This window comes from Eublepharis macularius, chromosome 11, assembly GCF_028583425.1.
Source record: "Eublepharis macularius isolate TG4126 chromosome 11, MPM_Emac_v1.0, whole genome shotgun sequence".
Taxonomy (NCBI): domain Eukaryota; kingdom Metazoa; phylum Chordata; class Lepidosauria; order Squamata; family Eublepharidae; genus Eublepharis; species Eublepharis macularius.
In genome coordinates this window covers 77796870-77823654 of record NC_072800.1, presented here as the reverse complement: position 1 = coordinate 77823654, position 26785 = coordinate 77796870, and the positions used below count along the sequence as shown (strand labels likewise).

Here is a 26785-nt window from a genome sequence, read left to right as displayed (position 1 = left end):
AATTAGTGATGTTTCTTTGGTAATTTTACACTTCCCTAGAAAACTCGAGACCCAAAGAAGCAGCTATCAACAGAGTCATGACTGTATGGTCCTTGCCATTAGAGGCCAGGCTGCCCAGTGTCAGAGGTTATAAAAATATTACTATTACTACTACTACTACTACTACTACTACTACTACTACTACTACTACTACCACTACCAACAACAACTATTTGCAAGGCTGTTATAAGCCGGTTAAATCTTTTTACTTGTGTGAATCCTGAATCATGTTAATTTGCACTGCAGCTGCTGCTTCCCTAGTACTTCTAAGAATACCATAAGCATTTTATCAAACAGAAGGCCATATTTATATAAAAAAATTGCTTCTGGGATATCTCATGAGAATTTTTTCCTATCAGATTCCATGTTATTTGTTCAGAGGGCAGTTTTCAAGGGTGACCTTGGTGGGAGACATGCTTGGCCATTTGCCTGACTGAAAGTAGCTGTGAGAGTATAAAGTATCTTGAGATAAGGCTAGATAAGAAGGGAATGAAAGGCAACTATCATACAATCTGTTGTAAACAGTTGATGCATTAAGGAAGTTTTTATTACATGCTGTATAATATTATGCCTAATCCTGAAGCTTCTGTTGCAGTATATTTGAGTCCACTCTATATAATTTATATATATAATTTTGAAGAATGTCAAGTCTTCCTTCTCAGCCACTTCAGAAATTGGCCTAAATCTGTCAGCGGATCTTTGCCTCCTTATCACTTTGTGACACCTTCCCAGATTTCAGGATTCCATTCTTGTGAGGAGATATCCATGAAAAGGGGAACTGAAATGCATCTCTACTTAAAAGGTGCACTCAAACTGGCATTTTTCTTCACGAGTTGCCACTTAAAATCATGCGGGGAGGTGGCACATCACATTCTATTGTTTGTGCTTCTCTTCCTGGAGGATTCTTTTACTAAAAGCAGATTAAATCATGATAGAGTTTCCCCCAATATTGCAGTTAATTATGGCTCAACTACACCAAATGCTGAGAGTTGTGTGAATGGAGCCTTCAGCTTTTTTCTCGGTAAAAATCAGATGAACAAGTTCCAATTCCAGTTAGAATTAAAACTTTCCATTCCATGCTATTTGACCACCTTGAAATCACCTTGAGAAAATGCTTTTTGACCCACTGGGGCAAGTATCCTACTGGGTAGGTCTCTGTTGTCTAATGTCAGTCCTAGAATTGCTTATGTTCTGTTTCAGCATTTCTTCAACACTATATTGGATTCTTGCTAATGCTGTGTCTCTGTAAACTTGTATTCATCTACCCTATGGCATTGTTTATGGAAATGTCCTTGATATTGATTGTACTAATCTCACACTGTGTAGGGTAAAGGTAGTCAGTCCCCTGTGCAACCACCAAGTCATTACTGACCCATGGGGGGATGTTGCATCATGACGTTTTCTTGGCAGACTTTTTGTTACAGGGTGGTTTGCCATTGCCTTCCCCAGTCATCTACACTTTACCCCCAGGAAACTGGGTACTCATTTTACCCACCTCAGAAGGAAGGAAGGCTGAATCAACCTTGAGCCGGCTACCTGAACCCAGCTTCTGCCAGGATCGAACTCAGGTTGTGAGCAGAGCTTGGGCTGCAGTACTGCAGCTCACCACTTAAGTCTTGGTGAGAAAAGTGGACAATAAATAAATAAGTTTTCTTATTAGGGCAAACTGCAGCTTACAAGGTGAAAAAAACAGTATAATGAGGCCTCACTTCAATCAGGACAACAGTGTGAATTGGTGGTGGGAGAGTAGGCCAATTCATATTACTGACCTGATTGGAATGAGACTTCTCCACACCTGATATTTAGGGGGAAAGAATACTGGGAGCTTGATTCATAAGCACTGTACATCTCATAAAGTTCAGTCAATTTGTATGTTGCCTTTCTTCCTCATTGAGCGACTAAGGGTACAAACAATAAAATACAGCCATATACAGAACCTTAAAATAGTTCCTTGGGATGACTCTGGATCTTTTTGTATGTTCAGTGTTTTTATTGTGATATTTTAAGGTTCTGTATAGGTACCTTTTACCTATACAGAACCTTAAAATATCACATTAAAAACACTGAATATACAAAAAGATCCAGAGTCATCCCAAGGAACTATAAAAACCAGCAGTTTGTTGAAAGGCCTTCCCCCCAATTTTTTAAAATATTGTGGACACAAGTTGCACAAGTCTCTTCTTTCTATAAATGTCTCTCACATGTTTATCCCATCCTTCTTGCAGACCAGCTCATTCTTGGCCATATCATTTCCAGTGTTATTACTGCGTTCTTTTCTGTAGAATTTTGTTATTCTACCCATACACCGTAGAAATTTTATTTACTAATTTTTCTGGCAGAAGCTGAACCTGTATTACCCAATCACATTGCAAAGTTACCTCCCATTTTGATTCAAACTATACCAAATATATCAGGAAATTAGGGGGTAAAATTTAAAAAAAAACAGTTCTGGGAAGGTGCAGTGAATGTACGTGGAAAACACAGATTTGCATTGAGAAAGAGAAAAACTGAACTGAAATTAAAGGCTACAGTCATACTCATCTGGAAGCCACCAAGGTTTTGATTCTTAGTGAAGCTAATTTTTTGATCTACTGCAGAAACGTCCAGCATATATTTTAAATAATGGCACAGCATTTAGAAAATAATTTAATCACCTTCCTTTTGTTTCAAATTACAGATCAAAGAAATCACCTGGGGAGATGTTGGGGGTTGGACTGGCCAAGGAGGGTCAATTCTTGGCACAAAACGGTAATGTAAAAATTTTGTGTAATGTGTTGCACAGAAAATTTAACGAAAACTGATTTAAACATATAATGAGTCAGTAATTTAGTGCGTAGAAATACATATGGACTTGGTGTTACAGTAGATGAAAAGAAAATTATTGTTGTGGCAACTTAGGGCTGATGGTTATTTGACCTGTGCTGCATGGTTGATGTCCTGGTAAACATTTGAAATGGAGACTTCACATGGAATGGGACGATGATGTAGTGACTTCCTGCGCTTGATTGGACGGATAAGCAGATTCTTCCCTGGGAATAAATAGGGAAACAAACAGATGTGCAGGCACTCTGTACATACAAAGCTCAAGGAAGCACACGAGTGAGACATGGTGGTTTTCTGTTGTTGTTTGCTTCATGTATCTGAAGTTCAGCGGCATACATATTGAATTAAAATATTTATATCCTGCCTTATCACCAGTGGCTTCCAAGCAGCATGCGTACAAAATTAAAGTAATGCAAAATAAAACAGAGTAAAATCAATAATCGGGGGTTAAAACATCTGAACTCAGCATTTCTGTTATTGATTATGGTTCACATTTTGTGATAGGCTTTTTCCTCCTTGAATGTATTGTTTATTTAAATATTGAAAATCTATAACATTCATTTATGTATGTACCATTCCCAATCCCATAGGTTCAAACCAGCTTGCGATATTTTAAAAATTATCATAATCATATGCAGGTACCTGATGTGCCTTTCTTCTTCTGGATCTCTCAGTCTCTCTTACGCTATATTAAGAGAACGTTAAAGACAACTTGCTTGCTAAGAAATTTTAAAACAGATTTTGAAAACCTTAAATGAACAGTAAAAATACACCTGCATTTCATGTATATTTACATATTCTCCCTCTTACCCTTAAGCGCATATTTACTTGGGTTTTTTAAAATTTTCTTTTATTAACTTTTCCTACTGAGAGATTATATTTTCCATTTCATCCTTTCTTCGCCCTTAATAAACCCAGTATTTTCAAAAACAATTTTTGAAATTTCTTTATTTAAACAATCTGTAAACCCACCATTCTTTGCAAACGGATAACAAAATAAAACCATCTGTATCATCAAAAATGATAAAGTTTGAGAGGAATGTTTTTTGAGTAATCTTTAAGGGCAGCTCCATATAGACTCCTTGCTGCATCATCCATTAATAAAGAAAACATCCAGATAGAGGCATACAATCATAGTCCCATGACCTTTCACTCATTGTGGCTCCTTTGTCCGATGGTCCTTCCACTCATTGTGGCTCCACTTAACACAGAACTTTGTATAAGCCAGGACATCCTTCCTTCCCAATGAATGGTATGTAACTCTCATTCTTTGCCTAACCGAGCCTCCATTGAGGCTGCCTAAGTAAACTCTTGCATCAAACATCCCTAAATATGGGATAAATTGCAAAAAACTAATGCTATTCCCATCAACATTACTTACCTTTAGCAAAAACTGGAAAGGCTTGATGGTTGGATGGGATGAGTTTATTTCATGGTGAATATGTATATTTCTACTGCAGCAGGTGCCATAGAGATTGTGAAAGGGATCATAAAAGAAAATTAGAGAGAACTAAAAGATTTTTTTTAAAAAATTGATTGGATGGATCTCATCTAAATTTTGTGCATGGAAATGCAACTTCCTTGCCTCCTTTCTCCTGAAGGTGCACCAAATGCCCAGGGATTCCAAAAAGTAACATGAAGGGGCGTTTCGGAGGGCTGTCATAGGAGGCAGCAATTGCCTGTTGCTCAAACAGATCCAACCCAATAACTGAACTAATCTATCATTTTATCTGTCTTTATGAGTCAAGCGATATAGCTCAGAGGGTTCCATCAGTTTACAACATGGAAGCAGAAGTCTTGCCTCAAGTGGTGTGATATAACCCTTTATAACATGTAATATAATAAAATGTAACATCAATATACAACATATGGGTTATTAGGTGTTAACTGAAGATTTTGAAAAAAAAGTCTCACTTTAAGCATAAATGCAAAGTACATTGCTGAGAGTGTCTTTTCCCCCTCTGATATTTTAGCACACTCCCTGGAAAGTATTTGAAGAAGATTGCAGAACAAATGCGTGATAATAACATAAATGGCCTCGTGGTTATTGGTGGATTTGAGGTACATGTCTTTGCTTTGTTTCTCCTGCACATCCTTGTTAACAGAATCTGGAGAGAATTCCAGCAACTGAAATATCTTGTTATGTCAAGAACTGATGCAACGATTCACATGTAAAACCCCAAATAACTTTGGTAGAAACCTAAGCTCTTTATTATTTAGGCCCTATCCTGTTAAATGTTTTATGGAAACGAGTAGTAGGAGAATTGCAACTGGAATCATTTAAAAACTGACTTGCAAGTCAGATCCAGTTCTCAGCTGTAGCGGTTGCAGCACAAGGCACTGCTTGGGCAGCAACAACTACATCAGTAGCCTTTGCAAGGCAAGCGGGGCAGAGCTCAACATCGCTGTTCAACTTGCCATTAAACGGAAAGTCCTCCTTCCTACAGCTCCTAGTTGGCCAAAACATTGTTCCTAGCATGAGGGCCTCTGGGTTGCCTCGATGACCTTTTAAGCAAAACATAAGTTAATAGACATTTTTAACCATGAGAAACATTCTTTTTCCATGGAAGAAGTTTGCTGCAGTTCAGTGCTGAAATATTGACACCAGGAGGTACACCGTGGCAGTAAAGGGGTGACAAAATCCTTTTGTAGCAGTGCTGGAAGCTTATCTCCAAATCCTATGTACTGATAGTTTCTGTACTTCAGAAAACAGCATTAGGCTAATAACCAGCCAACTTTTGTAGAAAAAAATGTTTGAAGCTGAACTGCACAAAACTCTTAAATTGGAGACATAAATGAAAAATAGATTATTTTCTATAAATGTTGAGTTGTTTACAATTTGGTGGTAGCATTGAGACAATTGGAAATGAGGAGCTGTGTGTGGAGGAACAGGAAAGATGAATTTGGATGGTTGTTGGGGGTTTTCCGGGCTGTATTGCCGTGGTCTTGGCATTGTAGTTCCTGACGTTTCGCCAGCAGCTGTGGCTGGCATCTTCAGAGGTGTAGCACCAAAAGACAGAGATCTCTCAGTGTCTCTGTCTTTTGGTGCTACACCTCTGAAGATGCCAGCCACAGCTGCTGGCGAAACGTCAGGAACTACAATGCCAAGACCACGGCAATACAGCCCGGAAAACCCCCAACAACCATCGTTCTCCGGCCGTGAAAGCCTTCGACAATACATGAATTTGGATGTTTGGAGAAGTGGAGGGGCAACAGAAAGAACAAGTCACTCTTGGTTCCTGTTTCTTGTATTTCTCTGTAAAATCTGAAGTGATACTTTCACTTTTCCCTCTATTTAAAACTCATATTAAAAGGACAGTTTGTACATCTCATTTTTACAGGAACAGGGCTCTCAAGGTGCTTCCTGTCCCCTCGGCCATTTCCCAATGGTCTGTTAGTCCAGCTCCTAGCACATGCCGCTGTGTATCTAAAGACATAGTTCTACAGGAGGAATTTTTTTAAAAGTCACATAGAGTCTCCCCCACTACCACAGGAGCCACCCCGGAAATGAAACCTACAAAACAATCAACAAGCTATCTGGGGAAACAATATATAACCAAAATATATCGTATTTAATGATTCATATACAATACAAAAGTGCTTTCAGTGAATAATAACAATATTCCCAATCATTCCACTTTGTAAACCTATGCACTGGTGGAAAACTTTTCATGTATAATCTTCAGGATGCATACAAGCATTCTAATATAGTAGTAAACATAGGTAACTAGTGGGACATTATAGTAACTGTTTTTTACAATCTACAAAGTGTACATAAACAGTCAAATACAGTTTTTCAATTTTTCAAATACAATTTTTCCAGTTCAATTATCAACTCCAATCTCTGTGGCATACACCTACACAATTTCAGAGCATAAATATAGACAAGTCACATCATGTAATTTCCAGGACACGCATTCTCTGTGATTTGCAGCAGTCAGTCTTGAATAGGCATATGAATGGACTGCGCCAGTCAGCGTTGAAAAGACCAGCTACGCCCTACGGGTTTTGCCAGCATAGAGACTCCTCCCCGTTTCGTCCAATCACTTCCTCAAGGGCAGCATTAATTCATGTAATCTGTGGAATGATATGTCTAAATATACTATTCTCAAGCATTTCGGTAGAGTAGCCCTTAAACCCAAATACTTACTCATGCTCACACAAATGATTGTGTTTAAAAGGGAAGGCAAAAGGAGCGCCGCTTCACGGCGTCAGACCGTCCTGAGCCAACCATCATGGTGGTTTGATCTTGATTGTGTGAGCATGAGTAAGTATTTGGGTTTAAGGGCTATTCTACCGAAATGCTTGAGAATAGTATATTTAGACATGTCATTCCACAGATTTCATGAATTAATGCTGCCCTTGAGGAAGTGATTGGACGAAACGGGGAGGAGTCTCTATGCTGGCGAAACCTGTAGGGCGTGGCTTGTCTTTTCAACGTTGTCTGGCGCAGACCATTCATATGCTTATTCAAGGCTGACTGCTGCAAATCACAGAGACTGCGTGTCCTGGAAATTACATAGTCTCCCAGCAGGTCAAAATCTGACAGTGACTGCAACAGCAGAATCATTGTCTGTACTAACGGTGGACACAATTCAGAAACATTGCAAGTAACAGTGCACTCTATCAATGCAGATTGTGTAAGAGTGCTATTTTTAGAAGGTGGAATATGTTTCTTAGCCCCTGTGATTCCACCCTTAGAGTTGTCACTTTAAAAAAAATTAATCATAATTGGCTAATGAGACTCTCCATATCATAAGTCATTGCTAAAAGCTATATGCCTGTTCAGGAAAACTAACCTCATCTTTAAATTATAGTTTTCATCAACATGAGTTCCATAAACCTGTTCTTTAATGAGGACGACTGTTGTTGGAAGACTGATGCAATCCATTTATGAATGAGAAAAGTAACAATATTTTTAGTGGTAATATACTATTGTGCAAAAGTTGCAGGGATGCTTACATTTTTATGATAATCGTTGATGTTAAAAGTATTTTGCTTTGTCTTAGTTTTATGTATTATGTTTCATATGAGGTCTTCCTCTAGTGCCCCTGTGTGGCAAGAATTTGACAATAGCTTTTAAGAACATTGAGAGTGGCTTGAGAGAAGTTTCGCTCCCCATGGAGTACACATGTATTTTATATATTTATTTTGACCCATTTTCATTTTGCCTTGTTAAACAAGTGTGGCAGGTTTTTGTAACAGTGCTAAAAATCTGTTTTCTCGAGAGAAAATCAGAATACATGTATACATCATGAGAAACAATCCTTCTTTTGAACTCTCAGCGATGGGGGAGCTATCGTCTGTCTCTCTCCAGTGTGTGAGTTATGGTAGCCAAATATCTGTGCCAAATCCCCTTCGGTATTGCTACAATTTAAGCCTTGTTCTCTTTTTGTCCCTTCTGATTTTGCATACCTTACGACATGCCCATTAGGCCTACCTGGGACTTTTGGAACTCTGTGCTGCTCGGGAGACACATGAAGAGTTCTGTATTCCCATGGTTATGGTTCCTGCAACCGTTTCCAACAATGTACCAGGTTCTGATTTCAGCATTGGTGCAGACACTGCTCTGAACACTATAACTGATGTAAGTTTCTCCTTTCTTAAGTGCATGCTTCCTAGCATAGTCATCTGGGTTTCTTCTGAATGTGGCCAGAGCTGGAGACTTTACTGGACCAGAACACCATGAATCAAGATCACAATACAAAGCACATGTAAACAACATGTGTGCACACACATGTACACAGAAAAATATATAATTAGCCAATATGCTTAGTTTCTCAAAACTTGAAAGTTGCAGGTTAATTTAGTTAATTATCACATACCAGCTTTTAGCAAGTGATGTGTAGGATAGAAGAAGTCACCGTTTCCGGTGGACTTAATACATAGCAGTGAATTCACGATCAGTGTGCTTAAGATATGAGCACTGTTTGGTTTTGATACTGCGACAAAGAAAAAAAATCTTAGAAGTATAAAAGCCGTGTGTGTGTGTATAAAAAATACTAAATTTAAAGAATTCTTATGGAGTGGCATGAGATTCTGTAGGCCACAACCCACTTATCAGATGTATCAAAAGACAAAATTTAGGGCCAAAGTAGAATTGCTGGGGGATCCACTGTGTAGATCTGTCCCCCCATTCACATCTAAAGCAGGATATGGAGAATAAGTGCGTTTCCCAACACAAATAGAGCATATGCTGCTCTCTTCCCCTCCTTGCCTTGGTGTGCAGTGTTGTTTCCAGCACTTCCCTTCCAGTCTTGCTCACATCCAATATCAGAACTGGGCTCAAAGAAAAGCCATTTGAATGTTACAGGCTATAGTGCTGCAAGGTATGGGAAAAAGTAGGATTTAGCTTCCTTTAGGAGCTCATTTGCGTTGTAAAAATAGCCCCACCTCATCTTCCACTTTAGACGGGAATAGGAAGATATATGTATAAACACACTTCACATATAATTAGACCATTAGAGAAGTGAAAGAGTGCCTGTTTTTCCTTCTGATGTTATCCTTGGCAGAACATTTAAGAATATTGTAGCAGTCTTTACTTCATAGCGTAATAGTATCTGCATGTGACACTTGTTTTCAATGCTGGTACATAAAGTTCTCCACCTCCATTTTTACAGGAAAACTAAGGTGACGCTTTTCTGCATGTGTCTTTGCTTACCTAGCTGTACTTCCTGCTTTTTAAATTTCATTTAACTGGTGTCATTTGGACTTGTAGACTTTTGCACCTAGAGAAGACTTTCTTTCATTGCATTACACTTAGATTGCAGATATAGAAGATCTCTTTTAACAAAGTAGTTGCACCATCCTAAAATGGATGTAGCTTTGCCATTATGAGAGTATTGTGATTTTTTAATTAATTTTGCTTAGATCAGGACCCCTAGAATTTCTTGGGGGCTTATCAAGATTCCTCAATAAGAAGGTCAATAATGGCATATAAGTTTATCTGAAAGACAGCATCTATATCACCATCTGCCCTCCACTGCCATGAGAAGCCATGTGGAATGCATGCTGTCCTCCATTGTCCATAGGCCAGGCTAACATTACATGTGAACTGAATGTGCACCTTAAAGGCTGCCCCAGAACTCTGTACAGCATGTAATGGGGTTCCACAGCAGACAGTTTCCTCATCAGGCAAGTTGGTTTAGAAAAGTTATCCCAAGGATACAAAATTGGAAAAGCATTGGTTGAGATGTTGTTTCCAGATAAACATTCAGCACTGGAAAGGGTTTTGGACTGGATCAACATTTAATGTAATACAAAATGTATTTGAAGCGTTTAAAATAAGAACTCTACCGTGTTTTGTTAAATGCTTTTGCATGCAAAATTAAAATGCAAACGGTCTGTCAATTGAGAAATAAAACGGTAGTTATGCTGAGTTTATTGGGAAACTTTAGTTAGGAATTCTGAAGGAAATGTAAAGTGTCTGCTCATTATGGAACTGATACAGACAGATTCCCTGCACCTGTGATGGACCTTCATAATGGTTTGTAAGTATATGAATAGGGCAGACTCTGTATCTTAGTTTTGTTAGTAAATACAGTGCAAGCCATTTAGAGTGGTGAGCCAGTGTGGTGTAGTTGATCAAGCATTAATCAAAGGAGACATGAGTTCAAATCTTCACTCAGATGTGAAGCTAACTGGGTTACTCTGAGCCATTCATTGTCTTTCAACCTCAGTTACCTCATAGGGTTGATGAGCTGAACTCTCCCCATGTATACTAATCTGAATTTCTTAGAAGAGAGAAGATCAAATTTGTCACTTTAAATAAGACTCATTTAAGATTTCTTCTTTCAATTGATTGTCAAGTCACTACTTTATCAGTTTCACTTGTTGCAAGAGAGCTGATCTATACATTGTGTGTAAAGTGCCATCAAGTTGCAGCCAACGTATGGCAACCCTATAGGGTTTTCATGGCACGAGAGGAACAGAGATGGTTTGCCTGCCTCCACATAGCAACCCTGGACTTCTTTGGTGGTCTCCCATCCAAGTAGCTTCTGAGATCTGATGAGATCAGGCTAGCCTGGGTGATCCAGGTCAGGGCAATCTACATATGCAGATGGAATTCTGCACTGTGCCTCTTTAAACCAAGGCTTATTTTGGAATGCTGCCAGATGTAAAAAAAAAAAATCTATATGCAGAAAGCTAGTATATCAGGTATACTAAACTTTCTCACCGATGTGCTAGTTTTGTATACATATGTTGTACACTTACATTAAAGGAGAATTTACAAATATGGAAACAGCATTATTAAGAATTTTAGCAGCTCATTCTGCAATGGGCAAATCTACTTAATTTCTCAAAGAATATGGATTATGGATTATTTTTCTTGTACTGAGCATGTTCATCCAGTGTACACAATACATACATGCCACACATGATCTGTGTTGGAAATCCTGTTAATGCACACAACACACAAAGTATGTGTTCTTATAGCCCCTATGTGCACAGTAACCTTTCAAACAAAGGCATTCTGCCAAGTATTGCTGCTAGCAAGCATAACATATCCGCCCCTAGTCCTCTGGTGAGAAATCCATCTTTCCACTGACTGTGGAGAAGGGAAGAAAATGTTAGCTTGAGTTTTGAAGTAGGCAGAATTGGCAGAGAAATGTAAATTGCTTCCACCTGCTTCCACAGCCTCAGTCTGATTTGACAGACGCCTCCCAAGAGCTGTACAGTGTGTGTAAAAGTACCTGAAGGTGTGAGGGAGTCTGCAAATCAAGGATTGGTTAGTTAAGCCATGCCAAAACCTGTGGCCTTCATGGCCATTAGCATTTAATGCTTGTATTCCTAGTCTACTTCTTTCCCCCCACTTTTTGGACTATAGAATACTCTCGGTTCAGTCAGATTCTAGAAGCATTTCTCTTCCACTGTCTGCCTTCTCCCCATTTTCTTCACTAAGCTTTTAAAGTGGCTCTGTATATTCCACATTTCACTGATTTGATCTTTCAGCTAACTCCTGTTGAATTTCTTCTGCACCAGTGCAAATTCAGTGACCTTTTGCTGGGCTATGTGAGAAAAACCCCTTCTTAAATCACCTGCTTAGCACCACTGGAAACTTAACCCTTCTGTTGCCACACACAAGGAGTCACTAGCGGAATGCCTAATGACTGTGCAAAGCAAGGACAAAACGTATGTTGCTCATCAACCCTTGTCACACTGCTTCAGGCCTATGAGAGCTGCCTGCAGTTAGCTGAAGCACGATCCCAGTTTGAGGAATTTTGCATCCCTATCTGTATGTTGCCTGCCACTATTAGCAACAATGTGCCAGGCACTGACTTCAGTATTGGTGCTGACACCTCCCTGAATACCATTGTGGAGGTAAGAGAAATAAAAAATGGTAAATGTCTAAGTTACATTGATGTTAGGAAACCTGACTGTTTTAAAAGATACATATTCAGAAGTCTTTACGTGTAGCAGCCTGGGATTGACCTGGAATTGTGGATGGCGAAGGCCACCCTGTTTGAACTCTTGAAACTTATATACCCTTTCCTTTTATCACATTTCTCTTATGGATTAGACTTTAGGGGGGTTAAGAAGCAAAGTGCAGCAAACCAGATGAGTTTGTTGAATAAGAAATAGGTACTGTAAAAAAACAGAAATGCCAAATAATGCCCAGGTTAATGAGTTTAGCTTCCTTCATTTTCAATAATGCATGATTTGGAAAAGAAATGCCCATGTGAGCATTTTAAGGCCAACATTCCAGGCTGTTGTCAGGAGTTGGTTACAGGGATCACAACAGCCCTGTGCTAAAAGATCAACACTGGCTGCTTTTTTGTTTCTGGGCATAATCCAAAGTGCCTTTAGGACAAGGGCCCTCAACATGGTGCCTGTGAGCATCATTGCACCCGCTGACACCTTTCCTGATGCCTGTCAAATGTTTTTAAGGTAGTGGGTGGGGCCAGATGGGGCTTTGCCAAGCTTTTGATGGGCTGTGCAGATTTTTAAAAAAACATTGCTTTGGCATAACCTGCTTTCACAGCTCAAGGATGTTCACTGTGTGACTGAAGGTAAGCTTTGGCAGCCATTTTGTGGCAGAACCCACCACACTGTGTCATAATACCAAATGTGCCTGCAAGCTCAAAAAGGTTTGGGACCCCTGCTTTAAGGCCTAAATGACTTGGGGCCAGAGTACCTGAAAGACCGCCTCCTCCCTTATTGACCAGGCTGCCAGTTAAGATCAGTCTCATAAGCCCTGCTTGCTCTCAGTGCCCCTGCCTTCAGAGGTGAGGTGGGTGGCAGCTAGAAACTGTTTGTATGATTTTTTTAATAATGCTTCGGCTGGGTTTTTAATGCTAGACTTCGATAACTTTTAATGTTTTGTAAGTCACCTTGGATAGGTTCCCTGGAGACAGAGCATATAAATTTGCTAAATAAATAATGTGAATTTTGTGGAAGAATTTGGATGAAGCTGTCGTCTCTCTTACTTGCCCTGGTAATAGCCTTTGGGCAATGTATATTAGAATGAAACAAGAAGTAAAAATACAGGGTTTAACGAAATTAAAATATCACTATATGCAGACTATATGACGATTGTGTTCCAAGACATACTGACATTCTTAATTTTTGTCAAGAAAATTGATAACTTCAGTAGACTATAAAACTGCAGAATATAAAACTAACAGAAATTGAATTATAATAACATTAGATTTATATACCGCCCTTCAGGACAACTTAATGCCCACTCTGAGTGGTTTACAAAGTGTGTTATCTTCATGGCAATCACCCTGTGAGGTGGGTGGGGCTGAGAGAGCTCCAAAAAGCTGTGGCTGACCACAGTCACCTAGCTGGCTTCAAGCGGAGGAATGGGGAATCAAACCTGGCTCTCCAGATTAGAATCCTGCTGCTCTTAACCACTACACCAAACTGGCTCTCAGATGTTAAAGCTATGGAAAAACCTAAAACAGGAATGGTTTTGGCAATTTAAGTTGGAAAGGGCTGGAAATATCTTGAGTCCTTGGATCATTTTGAGAGGAGATCTGAGTAAATTATACCAAGACTATTACACACCAGTTGTTAATAACATTAAACGGGATATACAGGCTCAGCATCAGGAGTCAGCAACCGTACACAGCTTTTGATCATCAGCAGCCACAGGGGAACTCAACGAGCTGCCTCCTGGTCCTGGGAATAGCAGCCACCTCTTGTCTCCCTTTGGGTAGCAACAAGGATTCAGACTCCCTTCGGGAAATAGAAGCTTATCACATGATTGCAAGGGCAGTAGTGGCAGCAGTGAGGGACAAATCTTTTCACACCCCTTCAAGCCCTGGCCAGGTCAGCAGTGCTAAATGAAGCACAACAAGCCTTTCCTTGCCTTTCTAGGCATCCCTCATGCAGTAATAATAACAACATTGGGTTTATATACTGCCTTTCAGGACAACTTAATGCCCACTCAGAGTGGCTTACAAAGTGAGTTATTGTTATCCTCACGACAATCACCCTGTGAGGTGGGTGGGGGCGAGAGAGCTCCGAGAAGCTGTGACTGACCCAAAGTCTCTCAGCTGGCATCAAGGGGAGGAATGGGAAATCAAACCCGGTTCTCCAGATTAAAGTCCTGCTGTTTTTAACCACTACACCAATCTGGCAAGAATAGGGAGATCAGCCTAGAGACCTCTGTGACATTATAAAGCCTATGGAAGGGATAGTGGAAGCAGCAGTTTGGCGATCTTTTCAGCCCTGTCAGCACCACTGGGGCTTGAAAACATGCCAAAGTGGGTGTGCTGAGCTTGCTGCTTCCTGGATGGAAATTGTGTACACGTCTTTGCACCATATGGGTGGTGCAGTTAGTGTACAGGGGGCAAAAGCCGGGGCTGGCCCTGAGTATATAAAGACCTTCCCACAAGGAGAACATTTCAGCCACTTAAAATTAATATCATGACTAAACTAAATTTCTTGTTTTAAGAGTAGGGAAAGTCTATCCAGTACCAAAGATGGGGGGTGGGGGGAGAATGGCACATTCTTGACAAGCTCGGAGGAAGAGGGAATATATGATTTGGCATGGTTTACAGGAAACCAGTCCACATTTATGAGTCACTGGAATAGTGCTTCTAGATTGGCCTACTAAAATCTGTTGAATGCTTAATAAATGGTGAAGGATTTGGGGGCTAGATTTGTCTGTGGTGGCCCAGTAAACAGGGCTGAGTTTCTTGTGGGCAGCCCAACAGCCTGTTAAATGGCTGGTCCGCTGCTGGCAAGCAGGCAATGTGCTGGTACCAGCAAGTGTTTGAGCATCCCTATCATGCCCCAAAGATAAAGCTTTTTAGAAGTCTTTGGAAGTAAAATGAAGAGAACTGACTTCCCCTTATGATTTGCCAAGGTTGTAAGGATCATCCAGAAACACGGAATAGCTTTCTTCTTGATGCTGGCTTTTAAAGACAAGGGTAAGATGAGTACTGGAGTAGCTGAAGTTTGAGTTTCTGTTTTACTGGATTGCCTTTTGGCTTATTTTATGTTAGATATGTAAGCTTTTACCTTCCCAATAGTCTTATAACTCAAAGTCTCAATCCAGGAATAAGAATGAAGAACAAACACAATTAAATTTGTTTGATCAAAATGCTTGATGAAAGAAAATGTTTTAAATTGATTTGCCCAGATTCATTTATTTAATATTAGGGCTAAGAAGAAACATTGCAGATAACCTTTGGAAAACAAGGTTTTTTAAAATTAGTTCTAAGTTCTACTGTGCCCAGCAGATGATGATACATCACCATTCAGGTGGTGAGAATTGTGTTTGCTAGTCATTAATGGCCTATCCTTTGCTAGACCTGTGACCGAATCAAATTGTCAGCAAGTGGGACAAAGCGTCGTGTGTTCATCATCGAGACAATGGGTGGCTACTGTGGGTACCTGGCAAATATGGGAGGCCTTGCCTCAGGGGCTGACGCTGCATACATCTTTGAAGAGCGCTTTGATATTCGGGAGCTCCAGGTATGCACAAAATGTATCTTGCCTATGGTGTAAATTTAGTGTCTGTGAGCCAGTTCACCCATGCACGTTTATCAACAGATTTCTTATCTCTTGGAAACTTGCAGCTGAATATATGAATCCTCTCTGTTGAAAAATTTGCTTTTGAGATGATGCAAAGTTGGGCCCACATGGTTGATTTATGGTGACTTACATTTATCCAATGATAAATACGCATGTGTAAACCAGACAACAGTGTGAGATAAGACAGGGTTCTTTGTATTGTAACTAGCTATAGTGTAACCAAAACTAAGTAATTATCTTGAGACCAACAGCATTAAACACGTATGGGTTGTTAATGTTCATCTAGTTGCATAAGCCCAACAGCCTCAAAGCCACACTTCTTTCTACTGCCCATGCAAACCCTTCCCGTTTTTCATAAGAGAGAGCCGATTCCTTCAACAACACATGCCAGGCAGATGTATGATGCCCACACAATCAGTAATTCCATTTTTAAAGAGTTGAACATTGGAAATGAGGGCATATGTTGGAAATAACAAATTGTAATTCATTCTGTAATTCATTCTGGGTTGGGTAACATGGCTTGTGATCCCTTTGCATCATCCCATCCCTTCTATGAATCCTTTGAGGTACCTGACAAGAAATCAGAGGATGTTCCAGGTTTTTTGAGTATATATCAGTGTCAAACTTCTGTGGGACTCCATATAGCTGGCATCCTCTGTGGGGACGGTCAAAGATGGGTCGTGGGAAGGGTGTTCAGTAAAATGGAATTTAAACTGGTCATCTGGACCAGACACAACTGGGCAAAAGCCAGCCTGCCGTGTGATCAATCATTTCTATGAGGATGGACTCAGTGACTAGAAAAGAATAGGCTGGAATTACACATCCCTGCAATGTTTGATAACAGAGCAAGCTCTGCTTAGGCATGTTCAAGAAGCAAAGGTTAGCAAGGGACAGTCTTACATGGCATGACTCACTCGGGAAAAATGCTTCTTCATAGGCCAACGTGGAACATCTGACCCAGAAGATGAAAACCGGCATTCAGCGTGGTTTAGTGCTGAGGTAAGTTCACTGAGTGCACTGTAAAATCAAGTATAGAGTTGCTAGGAGAAGTGCAAAGAACAGGAAGGAATGGCAAAACTGCTGTCATAGAGTAGAGGAGTACATCTTCCCCAAAGTAGTGTCCGAAGCTTGATCAGGGAGCTTATGCTCTGCCATTGGCTCAGTCCCTGGAATCTACAGCTGAAACTGTTAGGGAGTAAGAGTGAGAGAGACTTCTTCGTGAGACCTTGGAGAGCGGCTGCCAGTCAGAGTTGCCAATCCTGGGCTCAATGGGACAATGGTCTCACATAAAGCGGCTGGCAGCTAGACATGACGTGTCTCCCTCTCCATGCCAACTGGGCACATCTCCCACCCCACCCCCGCCACCAGAAACAGGAATTCTGTTCATGTTTTGAGAGAGAGAAATTATAGAGACTTGTAGAGTCAAGCAGTACTTTGGCCTCTATTAAGTATCTCTCTTGTCAAGTTTCCTCTGTTGTTTTTTTAATACAGGAATGAAAACTGCAGTGAGAATTACACCACTGACTTCATTTACCAGCTGTATTCTGAGGAAGGGAAAGGAGTCTTTGACTGCCGAAAGAATGTCTTGGGTCACATGCAGCAGGTATTTTAATTTTTTATTTAACATTATTGGTAGTCCGCCTTTCTTACTGAGACTCATGGCAGATGACATAGCACAAGCTAATACGATGGAGTGAGAGACTGAAAAGTAACCTGGCTGTGGCGAGATGCATACAAAGGCTTCACGTGCATATCTCCTGCTAGCTTGGAAGCCACATAGATACCAAGAGCTGCAGCAGATGGGGCTTCAGGGCTGCATTTATGGAGGGAGCACCCAGGTTTACCCTTGCAACCCCACTCTGAGGGGAGTTGTTTCCAGGCATAGTTCAAAGTGCTGATTGATTTGATTGATTGATGCGATTTTAGTCTGCTCTCCCCACAAATGGGCTCAGAGAGGAGTGTAACAACAGTTAAAAATTACATTAAAAACATAAGGTACAGTTGGAACAATAATAAAAACTCTAGATGACGGTCCCCAATATACCCAGCCTCTGTAACATTTCAATGGGTGGGAGGTGGAGATAATAACAACTGTGCTTATATACCGCTCTTCTAGAGAGATTAGTGCCTCACGCAGAGTGGTGAACAACTTAGTGTTATTATTATCCCCACAATGCAGCTGGGCAGTTAGGGCTGAGAGGAGTGGCTTACCCGAGGCCACCTACTGAGCTCATGGCAGTAGTGGGATTCGAACCAGCAGAGTGCTGATTCACATTCAAGCCACTTACCCACTGTGCTACAGCAGCTCAAATAGCATGATCTCACTGATGGAAACAACCTTTAAGCAGTAGTTGAAAGACCACCTCCTCCCATGCCCTGATCCTTGTGTCCCTGCCTCAAGAAGTGAGGTGAAGGGTGGCCAGAGATGGACCTTTTCACCGGTGACACCTTGCCTGCGGAATGCTCTTCCCCTTTTAGGTACCAGGCTAAAACATGTTTTCAAGCCAGGTTTTTAATTTTAAAAGTGTTTTGAGAGTCTGCTTCAAACCTACTAAATGTATGTTATTTTAATGTTCTGGTTGCACTTTTAATAGCTTATTAATGGTTAATAACTTTTGTGGTGTTTTGTTTTTGTTATGCTTCACTTCGTAAGCAGGAGACGTTTCATAAAAATCTTTGAAATAAATAAGTAGCACTGCTGACTTTGACAGCAACAGTCATCAGGGAGATTGCACTAAAGCCTTGCACACTTTTACCCTTCCAAAGAAGGGGATCAGGCTAACACCAGTAAGGGTACCCTGTGAAGTTATCAGAGAGATCTCCCAGACAAGGATCAGACTTGGATCTGGGAGATGCAGGTTCAGATCCCCCTCTGGCCATGGCAGCTTGTTGGGTGACCCTGAGCCAGTCACTCACTCTCAGCCTAACCGACCTCACAGGGTTGTTGTGATAAAATGGAGGAGAGAATTATGTAAGCCACCTTGGAAGCCCATTGGGGAGAAAGATGGTATATAAATCAAGTAAATAAATGAATGAATAAACCTGTGTGGTGTCCAAATTTTACCGTTACGGCAGTGGAGAGAACCCCACTGAACCAATTCCCCCTGCAATGGTAACTTAAGAATATTGCCTTTATTCAGATGTGGCTGTGGAATGCTTCTTAAAATTAAAGACTAAATTGGGCTTAAAACTTTCATGAGGAAGTGGATCTTAAACAAAGATAGTATCTCATTACAATTTACAAATTAACATACTCAGTTCTAAAAATGGCTCAAGTACAGATCAAAAATCTTAGAAAGATGGAGCTACTGTCGAGGGCAGGGAGCTGAGGCTCCAGGCCCACTGGGAGTGGGAAGGATGATGAGATGGGAAATGATTCCACCCACCAATCCTTTTGTTCCCATCATCAAGGTGGACAGCATGCCAGTGGACATACTAGCAGCATCCCAAGGATACCTGAAAAGATGTGAAACAGTCGCCTAGAGTCTTACAGCATTATGTATGCTATAAGAACATCCCTGCTAGGGCTGCCTCAGCAGCTCCATTCTTAGAGCCCGAAGGTGCCTAGAAAAGGGCCATGGGTTCTTTTTAGCTTGATTCAATATGGCTGCAAAGAACCTAAGAACAGCCTGTGGGATCGGACCTGAGGGCCATAGAATCCAGTTTATTGTTTCATACAGTGGCCAGCTAGTCACCATAGAGGTCTAAGCAAATAAGGCACAGAGGCTGAGGCCTCCCAACATCAGCTTTCAGATTTGCTGCCTCTGATCTTAGATCCTTTCCCTTCAGTCACTGTGGCTGCTAGCCACTGATGGACCTGTCCTCCACGAATCGGTCTAACCTTCTTTGAAAGCTATCTATGCTTATGGCTGTCACTACCTCCACTGGCAGTGGTTTCCACAGTTTAAGTACATATTGAGTAAAGTAGTATTTGCTTTTGTGTGTCCTGGACCTATTTGCCAACAATTTAATTGGGTGCCCTCAAGTTCTACTATTGTAAGAGAAGGAGAAAAAGCTCCCTCTATCCATTCTCCACCCCATGCCTAATTTTATCAATTTCTACCATGTCTCCACTTGGCCATCTTTATTGCTAGACTCTCCAGCCCTTCCTCTTTAGTACTCCAGCTTCCTCATCATCTTGGTTGCCCTTTGTACTTCCTCCAGCTTTGCAATACTCATTTTTGAGTTTTAGCGATTAGAACTGGCTTGGTTTTCACCATCCTAAATCAACCTGGCACTGTTCTCACATTTGCAGCCAAAACACACCCCGCATTTTGTTACAGGTAGATTTTGATGGTAGAACATGTTGATTTCAGTTTTTGGAACTTGAGCTCCAACTCACTGTCTAACTTGAATTTCACAGGGTGGCGCCCCTTCTCCATTTGATAGAAACTTTGGGACAAAAATTGCAGCAAAAGCTGTACTATGGCTCTCTAAGAAACTGACAGAATCCTATCAACGAGGTGAGCACTGTGAGCATTTCCTCGGATGTTATCTGGTTGAGTGACTCAATTGCTAGCCCCCCCCCCCGGGGGGGGGGGGCAAATAGTACACTTGCGACATATTGCAATATAGCAAACTGAATGTGTCGAGCACAAGTCTAGAAAACGTTCCTGTATTAGGATCAGGTGAGATCAGAGGCCACCAACCTTTTCTTTAATGAGAGATACTTGTGACTAATGAGAAACATCTCCAGCTATTTGCCTCCTCCCCAGCTTTTATCAAGTTTTATTCTGTCCTAGACACGGTACATGAACTATGAAGATCACCAGAAAAGCCCAGTCAAGCAGCAGCACAGAGAAAAATCTTACAAAATAAAATCTTTTTAAAGAACAACAATAGCAACAACAAAAGTCTAGATCAGATCATTTCTTTTCCTGGGACTCCTTAGAAATATGCAAGCTTCCATTGAGCAACCCGTTGGAGACCTCTGCCCAGATGCTACATTTCTCCATAGATCAGTACCTCAATAAAATGAGACTTCCTATATAGCATGTTTTTCCACATGCTTGTTATCTTTATTGAAGACAAGGCCTGAACAATCTGTACCTTTTCAAAATTCAGGGAAAACCCTGGCCTCTGTGATAACATTTGAGGTAACAATTATTGGGTCCTAGATACTAGAATACTGGCTGCCTATCTGGGCAGAATTCTACCTCTTGTATTTGGCCACTCCAACTCTGAACAGCCTTGTCCAGGATATTTGAGAGAGGGCCTTTTCCTGGATGAGCCTAGATGTTACCGACAGGCCCTTCTGTGTGTTCTAGACAGAAGCAATGCTCGTTTACTACAATGTTTGGATCCTACCTTTCCATGATAATAGAGTCCTCAGAGTGGTTATTAATTGGTAATGAACTAATAATACCATAGAAACAAAAACTGTAATAACATAAGCAGTCTCAAAACTATAAGCAGCCTCCAAAATACAACAAACCATCATATTACTAAAATAAAACCAAAAGCTAGAAATAATTGCTACCCAGGAATAAAAATGTGCTGAAATATCAGCATCTTGAACTGGTTGTAAGGCAAGAGATTCCTTACGCTTCCATTTTTGGGTGGGAAGGCTGGAGGAAATTATTAAAAATGAAAAAAGTGTACAAACTTACCATTACTCGGTCCAACCATAATCAGTTCCGCCATTCCACTGGATTGGTGGGACTTCCAAATAAGTATGCTTAATTTATAGTAAATGGGCTTGTTTACACTAGGAGTAATTAAGGCTGCCAGTTCAAGATAGTTGAACCAACAATCGTTTTTCTACATGTACAAGCACAAGTAAAAAGTTCCTTTTAATCCAAGGGCCCTTTTACCTTCTTACAATTTACTCAGCCACTAATTTTCTAAGGACAGCTAAATTTGTGACCCAGGCAAATATGCTTGTGGGCAGGTTCCATTGACTGGGCTGCTCTTTCCCTAAAATGACCTTTAGTTAAATTGCGTATCCTGCAGTCATATTGGTAGATGTTACTTGGTAGTTTCTCATCTAAATGAGAGCTAGTACGCAATATCCAACTTCTATCCTTTAAAAAAATCCCCAAGTTCTTGTAAAATAAATGCATAGGAATTCACTGTATCATAGTCACAATTATTTTTTTTTCTCATTTTCTTGGCTGCATGGGAATCGCAGAGGAAGGTAACGTAATTCTATTTTTAATAAGATTGTATGCCTTCATGTAGTAGAGTTTTTATTTTACGTTTATATGTTACATTTTTATCCCGCTGAGGTAGTGCTGAGAAGTACTCCCGTAAGAAATAAAAGCTAAATATGGCCATTGATGTAAATGTGAAAATGAATACACCGCATAAGCTTTTGCCCACTACAGTACTGCTCTAACCACTAATTCACTTCAGGCTGTTGTTCACTGTACTATTTCAAGATCTAACATGCCACAGGGATTTATTTTTCCACTTCAGTTTTTTGTGTACACAATATTCTCCTGTTACCTTTGTATTGCTTAGAAAGTTTCTCTCCCCCGCTCCCACCAGGAAAAATATTCACCAACAGTGAGGACTCCGTCTGCCTCCTGGGCATGCGAAGAAGAAATCTTGTTTTCCAGCCTGTGGGCCAGCTTAAGGATGAAGCAGACTTTGAGTAAGTAGAATGCTGAAAGGTACGCTAACGTCATCAGATTACCATAGAAATAGATTAGAATTGCACACAGCCTGGCACCAACAGGCTCTGAGGTTCTGTGCATGCAAGACAGGGTTTTCTCTCCTTTTGTATCTCTGTAATGAAAGTCCTATATATTTGCATGGTAAGTTAAGAATGGAAAGCCAGTGCAAATGCCAATAAATAATAATAATGTGCAGATTACTTAGCTACTATGCCAGGCACAAGTATCATACTGCCTTTGAAAACCTTCAGCATGTTAGTTCATTAAGTTACAGTCTCTTAAGAGTACTTCCCTGGAAGTATTGTAAGGTCTTGTAAAGATCACTTTTGTGCAAAGAATTACTGCATGCATGGCTCTTCTCGAGACCAAGTTCCTCTTACAATCTGTATGGAGACTCCAGAGAATGGGTCTTAGTGTTTCTCAGTATTTGTGTTACTCTGTATGCCTGAGTCTAGCAAAGTTCAAGTCCAAAAGCACCAAGACCAACTACATTTCCAAGGTATGAGCTCTCAAGAGTCTGAGCTCCCTTTGTCTCTTGAAAACTCATACCCTGTAGATCTAGTTGGTCTTTAAGGTGCTATCAGATCTGGATCTTGCTCTTCTACTGCAGACCAACACAACTACCCACCTGAAACTAGCAAAGGTGCAAGTGGTATGGGCAAGGTCTTTTTGGTCAAAGGGGCATGATTTACTTCAGTTGAAGGCTACTGAGTCCAGATCCTAGAGAAGCCTGCTAAGACACGTGGATATAGCAGTGAAAGAGTATTTTTTGCCTGGATAAGGTTCAATCCCTGCAGACTTGGGTGGCGGTTCATGGGAACACCCAAGTCTTTTGTGACCTTTTGCCAGTCCCAAAAAACTGTGCTAGACCAGATTCAGACAGTCTATTCCCAATATGTTGGCGGCAGACTTGGTTTAAGCTGCTCACATGTTAAGCAGAAGCCATACTTCCAGTGCAATCCTAAAGGAGAGTTACTCACTCTAAGTTCATTGATTTCAATAGAATGGAGCGACTCTGCTTAGGATTGCAGTTTGTCATTTAACTCCACAAGCCATTTATTTGAGGGAGATGTCAACTCACACCAGCCAGCTCTTCTTGCAAACAAAAATGGCACAGTATTGTCTAAGCAGACTCTCAGTAGAAACCAACTACTTGCAAGGACAACTGGAGAGTGGCCCCTGCCCCCTTCCCCGGCAGAGCTGCTTCATCAGTTACCAGTTCCACTGGTAACAGTTTAGAAGCAATCTCATCCGTTAGTCATTAACAGGCTTAAGCCCACTACAAGCTTAAAGATGAGTGTGACAGCTTTGGTTTGGTCCTCAACAGGCACCGAATTCCCAAGGAACAGTGGTGGTTGAAACTTCGTCCCTTGATGAAAATCCTGGCCAAGTACAAGACCAGCTACGATGTTTCGGATTCAGGCCAGCTAGAGCATGTGCACAGACCAAGACACTCAGATGCCTGAGCAGATGACCAAGTATAGTCATAATGCTGAAGTTGTATTCACTCTCTGTTGTGTGTCCACAATGCTTTAGATTACTTGTTACAGCTTTTTTTTTGTAACATCTAACTTATTGTACCAGCACTTTATGTGGAAAAAAACAAAAAGCAAGTGTCACAGAAGTTTTCTACCGGACATTGTCTTAGGCTTCAAATACACACACACACAAACCTAGTGCCCAACTTAAGATAACCCAATTACCAATGTGATCCTTACCAGAAACCTCTGCAAAACCTGTTCTATGCACTCAGTTCGATGTTATCATCTCTTGCACTTTTACCACAGATAGTGTTTGCACTCTATGAAATATTAGAGAGAGGCTTAGATTTGTGTCAAATTCAAAGAACAAAAATATATGTATGCCCTAACCGGAATAAAATACTGTATTACAAACAAGGTTCAGACCCGTCTGTTAACTTAACACACACAAGACAATGTCTCCAACAGGCTCCTCCCACTCCTCCTCTCGGCTGAATAAGTAACCTGCCCTTGCTGCAACGTTTTACACTGGAGGTGTGCTTCCAGCTTAGAGCTCCTAGGTCAGCCTTCTGGGAAATCACAATTGGTAGTGACAACGGAGGTTGTCTTTCCTACGCAAGTCAATTTCTTCTGTCAGCAAGTTAGCACAGCCATCTCTTTTACACACATTCAGGTTGCTAGTCAAGGAGAAAGGGTAGGAAGAGCCAGTGAGTTAGTGGTGGATTACCATTCTACCCATCTGGCAGTACTATCTGAACAGAACGCTCATCACCTAGGCTCCAGCTATACAGTGAGCCATGTTTTAACAGCCAGTTTGTAATCCAAGAAATTGCAGGAGTACAATATGAATTTGCCGAAAGGTAATTCGTCTTCGTCCTTCTGTGCAGCCCCACATTGGGACTGCGCAGGCACAGGCCGGCTGCGGAGAGATTTTTCTAGCTTTTAGAAGTAATTCTCTCCTCCTTGGGTTAGAATCCCAATAATGTTTAAAAGCATAAGCACACAGTTAAATGGAAACTCAGGGGTGAAGGCAAGAGTATTAAATGACCAAACCAAGTCCTTTAGTCTACAAAGATCTGTGTGAAATGCTTACACAGCCAGATATTTGAAACAATCATTTATGTATCAACCAGTTAAGTTAGCATGTTATAGTCCATGGGCCAAGAGCCAAAAACTGACATATTGGTATCAAGGTGGCAACACTTCTTTAGGTTTTACTGAAAGAATATGTCTGTCCATTCTGTGTCCATTGATGTGATTGCCCATTCTGATTGGTAGCTTAAGCAATTTTTCCTACCTTTTCTAATTTGAGCTATAACTCATAAACCAAATGACCAATTTCCAATTTTAAAGCACTGCTGGAAAGCTACCTGACTTTTTCTTTGATTTATTCCTTATATCACAAAAACAGCAATAGACAGAGATATTATTAGTATTAATTATTTGTAGGGAAATTTATTAGCTTTTCAACAGTACTATAAAATTTAAAAATGTTTGTTTCAAGAGTTATAGCTCTAATCAGAAAAAGGAGGAAAAACTGGGATCAGCCCTCTTGATGACATCATAAAAAGTTTCAGCTACCAATCATAATGGGTTATCACATCAAAACAATACATGGACATATGTGTGTGTGATGCCCTCAAGTCATAGCTGACTTATGGTGACAGCAGGGTTTTCATGGCAAGTGACTATCAGAGGTGGTTTGCCATTGCCTGCCTCTGCAACCCTGGTCTTCTTCAGAGGTCTCCCATCCAATTACTAACCAAGGCCAACCCTGCTTAGCTTCCGAGATCTGACAAGATCAGGCTCACAGGCATATACATTTCAGTAAAACAAAGTTTTGCCACCTTACCTGATACCAACACCTGGCCCATGGACTATTAGTATGAGTATCTCCCAACACAGCAACCTAGGAAGTCTATCCACAACACAAAGAAAGTTACAACAGAGGAAGGCTAGGGCAACCAGTGAGATTTATATACTGTTACCTTATGTAAAACAGAAGTCCCATGAGAAGGAATGAAGATATTAAAGGGGGAGTTTTAATACTATCAATTGGATACAAAATATTCAGCCAATACAGGAGAATCTTAAAGTTTTTATTGTTTAAAAAAAGAATAGCTGACGTCCTAGTTTGACATGACATGATTTAAGGTAAATTATCTAAATCTTAATTTTGAGCTTCTATAAAATACTGATTTACATGTTGTTCGCACCAAGCATGATCAAACTAAGACTAGCTGTGACAAACTTGTCCCAACTAACATGTTCCAATGGCTTCAACAGAACTTAGGCACAGCCAACTTCAGCAGAATTGGCTAGAGCTTCAGCTGAAAAAGCTGCTACTGGTTTAGTGAAAGACAGACGCAGAGCAACATCTTCCTTCAACAAACACTGCTGCAGGGCGAGCTTTTTTAGGAAACACAGTGCAATGATTCCTTCTCAGTATTGCAGGAGGAGTTTAAGTTATTTTGCTATTTGGCATACAAACTAGTTTATCCCATTAAAATCTGATGGCAGGTGTTATCGTATAACCCATGAAGGGTCTTTGGCAGTGTCAGCATTTTCTGGTCCAAGAATAGCTAGTCCTCTTGTGCTCCTCCCAGGAACGAGGTATCTGAAAGACAAACCCCATGTTACTAATCTCTGTGGGAATGGAGAGGATATCGTCCACAGCCAGGGAAAATAGGGCTGATTTACCCTCCCCCCGATCCTGCATACAGAAAAATATGGCCATTCCTGTTCTGAACCAAAGGCCTATTTATACAACTGCAAATCAAACAATCATGTTATTGGCCCCTTCTATTTTCAGCCTTCATTTTCACAAATTGTGTGTAA

General features: G+C 40.7%; 2 protein-coding genes across 6 annotated transcripts in view; one reads left to right on the top strand and one right to left on the bottom strand.

Moving 5' to 3' along the window:
- PFKP (phosphofructokinase, platelet) overlaps positions 1-24364 on the top strand; it is a 75588-nt gene extending 51224 nt beyond the window's left edge. The window contains exons 14-23 of one of the 3 annotated variants that reach the window (XM_054991897.1): positions 2717-2787; positions 4836-4923; positions 8297-8449; positions 12031-12183; positions 15625-15789; positions 16787-16848; positions 17341-17452; positions 20213-20312; positions 22339-22444; positions 23794-24364. In XM_054991897.1, the coding sequence (XP_054847872.1) occupies positions 2717-2787; positions 4836-4923; positions 8297-8449; positions 12031-12183; positions 15625-15789; positions 16787-16848; positions 17341-17452; positions 20213-20312; positions 22339-22444; positions 23794-23932 (1149 nt within the window). In that variant the 3' untranslated portion in view covers positions 23933-24364. The remainder of the gene's footprint in view (positions 1-2716; positions 2788-4835; positions 4924-8296; positions 8450-12030; positions 12184-15624; positions 15790-16786; positions 16849-17340; positions 17453-20212; positions 20313-22338; positions 22445-23793) is intronic. The other 2 variants (XM_054991896.1, XM_054991895.1) reach the window with 2 other exon arrangements.
- A 1668-nt stretch (positions 24365-26032) lies between these two features.
- Positions 26033-26785, bottom strand: part of PITRM1 (pitrilysin metallopeptidase 1) — a 45935-nt gene continuing 45182 nt past the window's right edge. For all 3 annotated transcript variants that reach the window (XM_054991892.1, XM_054991893.1, XM_054991894.1), the window contains exon 27: positions 26033-26564. In XM_054991892.1, coding sequence (XP_054847867.1) covers positions 26471-26564 — 94 coding nt within the window. In that variant the 3' untranslated portion in view covers positions 26033-26470. The remainder of the gene's footprint in view (positions 26565-26785) is intronic.